Raw genomic sequence first — 3,852 nt, 5'->3', positions numbered from 1 at the left:
TCCCCATCACAAAGGATTTTGTACTCTTTTTTCTTCACTAAAGTTTTTTTTTCCATTGGATTTTTCTTTAGTAAAATTTTAACGAGACATAATCCTAAATGGTCATCTAATGGGGAATGTTGTGATAAAGATAAAAGATGAGGTGGATGACCATCATTAATATGAGCGTTTGATTTCAATTCTGAATGTCTTAACTTCTCAAGGCAAACCAAATTAATGAAGTTGAAAAATGTAAAACTTCTTTGTCTATAAATAGAGAAGCATATGAGGAATACTACACACAACAATAAACAAATCAATTCTCTCTCTTTACGTTCTAATTTTACTGAATATTTCTCTCTCTTTTTATATATATATATATATATATATATATATATATATATATATATAATATTAATAAATACATATATGAATTATTGTTATTGAATTAATTATATAAATACTATAGTCTTCTATTTATAGATCTTTATATTTAGTATATCTTTTATTTATTTTACATGCTCAATTATAAGTTTATAACATGCTCAACCTCTCAGAAACAGCCTCCCCCTCCCTCTCCTCTGAGAAAAAGAAAAAAAATGCATTGCATGTGCTATGTAAGATCTGTAACTGTTGGTGGATTACAAGGGAAACTTCAAACACATGGCCGCAGCAGAACTATTGAAATATGCTTCTAACATTGTAAACATTGAAAGAAAAAAAAATCTACATTGGGAATTTTAATCGAATGGATTAAATCGGAAAGACAGACGCTGAATCTGTAACTATAATATAACATCAAACCCTAAAGCCAAGTAATTGGCACTTAGATGGTCAATAAACAGTGCAAGATTCACTCGTTACCTTCTGAAATGCAGGTCCACTAGCTATGTACTTATGATGTTGATGTCCATCATAGGATACCTGAATGCTGATTCCGTACAGTACTACCTAAATACTTTAATTTGTAAACAAAGAGCTAGGGTAAACTACCAGGTAGACCAAATATCAACCATGAAAATATTGGATCAGTTGAAAATCATGGCCTCATGGGGCATAGTCATACATCATTTAAGGCAAAAAATTTCAGGAAAACAGAACACTTCAATATCAACAATTTACCAACAAGATTTAACACAGGAATTACTATGTAAAATACACACTCTTCGTCTGAAATTCTAGTACCATATGAGGACTGAGGAGCAACTCATTAAATTCAAAATGTTAAATACCAAATATAGAGCATCTTTCTTTGACAGCAAAGTTAAAAGGTCCAACAGTATATGCAAACTAATGAAAAAAGAAGCATCAAATGAATGGTTCCACCAACAATAAAAGAGAAAAAGAACCTATCTCTCACTAAAAGCACTTCAAGAATATGCAAATTAGCAAAATAAAATTTAGATCCTCTAAAACGAGCATATTGGTAAAGGATCAATTGACCATTGAATTTGTAACTTCCATCCTATGTGAACCCTCTATGGACTAATCACTCACTTTATCGCTTTACCACTAGCTCAGTAGCTTGATCCAACAAAATATATCTGATTCCATCAACCATTAAGAAATCTCATTAAGTAATCCATTTTCTGTATTCACAAGATCAGATCAGATTCCATAACTAACTCATATCATTTATAAAAGTACCAAGAACCAAAATAGCACTACAACAATCGAAGTAAGATTCATTTCAAGCCTGTGTGCCAGCCATGGCTTTCATCTGAACAACACTTTGGTGGTTGGCATCTCCAGAGTTGGAATTCATGGGCAATGCCTCATACGATCCAAGCCTCCTGGCGCCGACGCTCTTCGCAACGATCGCATAGGTCGCAAACACAACAACCACAACGACCACCACCTGAAGAAGAAACGCGAGGTCGAGAATCGCCACAGCCCTGAGCTTCGACTCATCAAGATCACACTGCGTGGATCCCTCGACGCCATTAACGACATCAAGAAGCCGGTGGCAGCCTTCGGGGATGAAGGCATCGACGTGGAGCGAAAGCCCCGTCTGGAACGTCCAGAGCCCTCGGAGAATGAGGGAGGCGGAGAGCGCGGCGTCCGCGGAGAAGAGCTTGGGCATGGCGGCGAGGATGAGGCAGAGGAACGAAATGATGGCGGAGAGGCGCGCGGAGACGAGGAGACAGTGGGCCTCTAAGGCGGAGGTTTGGAGCGCGGAGGCGGTGGAGGAGGCGGAGGAGTGGAGGGCGAAGAGGGCGGAGGAGAGGGCGAAGAGGAGAGAGTTGTCGAAGGAGAGGGAGTCGGAGAAGAGGATGAGGAGGGAGAGGAGGAGGAAGAGGAAGAGGAGGGTGGCGGAGTGGAGGGAGGTGAGGCGGTGGACGGGGGTGTGGCCTTTGAGAAGGGGGTCAGGGTAGAAGGAGAGGATGAGTTGGTGGATGATGGAGAGGAAGAGGGAGAGGAGGGTGAGGTAGATGGGCACGTGGCGGAGCGTGGTGGATGGGAATGGGAATGGGTGGAACAGTTTTGCTGCGTAGGTGTGTGGGAATTTCAGGTAGTTGCGTGTGGTGGAGATTAGGTTGTATAGTCCCAGTGATACTAGGGCTGACGACGACACCATGTGGTACAATACCGTCGTCATTTCAGGCTGCAGGGGGACAGACAACGGGGACGGAGAGGGGGCAGGCTCACTAGTCAGAATTCAGAATTTCAGATCTTCATTTCCATTTTGACCCCTTCTTCTTTTGCACTGCTTTAGTGCTTTACACTTTAGACTCTCGGATCCAAATTGAGAAAACCTTTTACATGTTAGAACAAACAACTATTAGTCTTTAAAAGGGTTAAATTAGACACCTTATTTTTATAATTTAATTTTAATACACTTACAATATAAAATAAAATAATTTTGATCTAATTATATAATAACCGATTAACAAAAATAACTTTTTTATATTAATTTTATAAATGATCATTTAAAAAAATAATATAATAAAATAATTATGTATTTTTTATATTTATAATATATTAAAATTAAATTTTTATTTTTAGTAAATTTATATTTTTAAAAATTTTAAAAATTATTTTAACAAAAAGAATTGATTCTTTCATAATTTGTATTTTTTAATTTTTAAATTTTATAAAAAATAATAAAATAATTATTTTTGTTTCTATTTTTATCTCTTTTTTAATAAAATTTTAAAAATAAAAAACATTAAAAATAAAAACGTAAACGAATCCCACCATAATCTAGAAAACTTTTTAATACAATTGAAGGTCTCGTCCTTTTATCAAAGTCCAACTCTATTTAAATGATTATTTGTTAATTAAGTATTTTTATTATTTAATAATAATAATAATAATAATAATAATAATAATAATAAAACAAAATATTAATATAAATATATACAAAATATAAAAATTTGTATATAATTATTTTCGTATATAGTTAATAAGTAAAAATAATTAAATATCAATTTAATTAAATATATCAAATTATCTAATTTTTAATTATTAATTTTACATAAAAATAATTGTAAGATTTTTATCATGAAAAAATATTGTACATCAATTTTTTTAATACTTACAACAAATTTACATGTACATTTAAATTGCATAAGTAAAAATTACTATTTTTTATATTAATTATGTAAAATTATCATTTAAAAAAATAGATATCATTCAATAATTTTTATTGTCAATATATAAAAATTAAACTCATAAAAAATTATTAAAAAACATAAATTTTAAAATGTTTCTGCTTTCTTTAAGGGGTAAATAGGAAGTTTTGCGAAATTGTCAAGAATCGAGGTGAGATTTTTCTCTTTTTTCTAATGAAGTAATGTCCAAAATGGTCTTTAAAATTTTCAGCACTCCAATTCGATCCCTTTTATAAAATGACCAAATAAATTCCTCAAT

At 33.3% G+C, this 3,852-nt stretch overlaps 1 protein-coding gene across 1 annotated transcript; it reads right to left on the bottom strand.

The window, feature by feature from the left end:
- Positions 1 to 858: 858 nt before the first annotated feature.
- LOC130933257 (uncharacterized) lies at positions 859 to 2,720 on the bottom strand. The gene has a single exon (XM_057862818.1). The coding sequence runs from the start codon at positions 2,576 to 2,578 to the stop codon at positions 1,670 to 1,672; it is 909 nt and encodes a 302-aa protein (XP_057718801.1). The 5' UTR covers positions 2,579 to 2,720; the 3' UTR covers positions 859 to 1,669.
- Between the last annotated feature and the right edge of the window lie 1,132 nt (positions 2,721 to 3,852).

The sequence above is a fragment of the Arachis stenosperma genome, chromosome 6 (assembly GCF_014773155.1).
Source record: "Arachis stenosperma cultivar V10309 chromosome 6, arast.V10309.gnm1.PFL2, whole genome shotgun sequence".
Taxonomy (NCBI): domain Eukaryota; kingdom Viridiplantae; phylum Streptophyta; class Magnoliopsida; order Fabales; family Fabaceae; genus Arachis; species Arachis stenosperma.
Note: the sequence above shows the minus strand (reverse complement) of the source record. Positions and strands in the feature narration are given on the sequence as shown.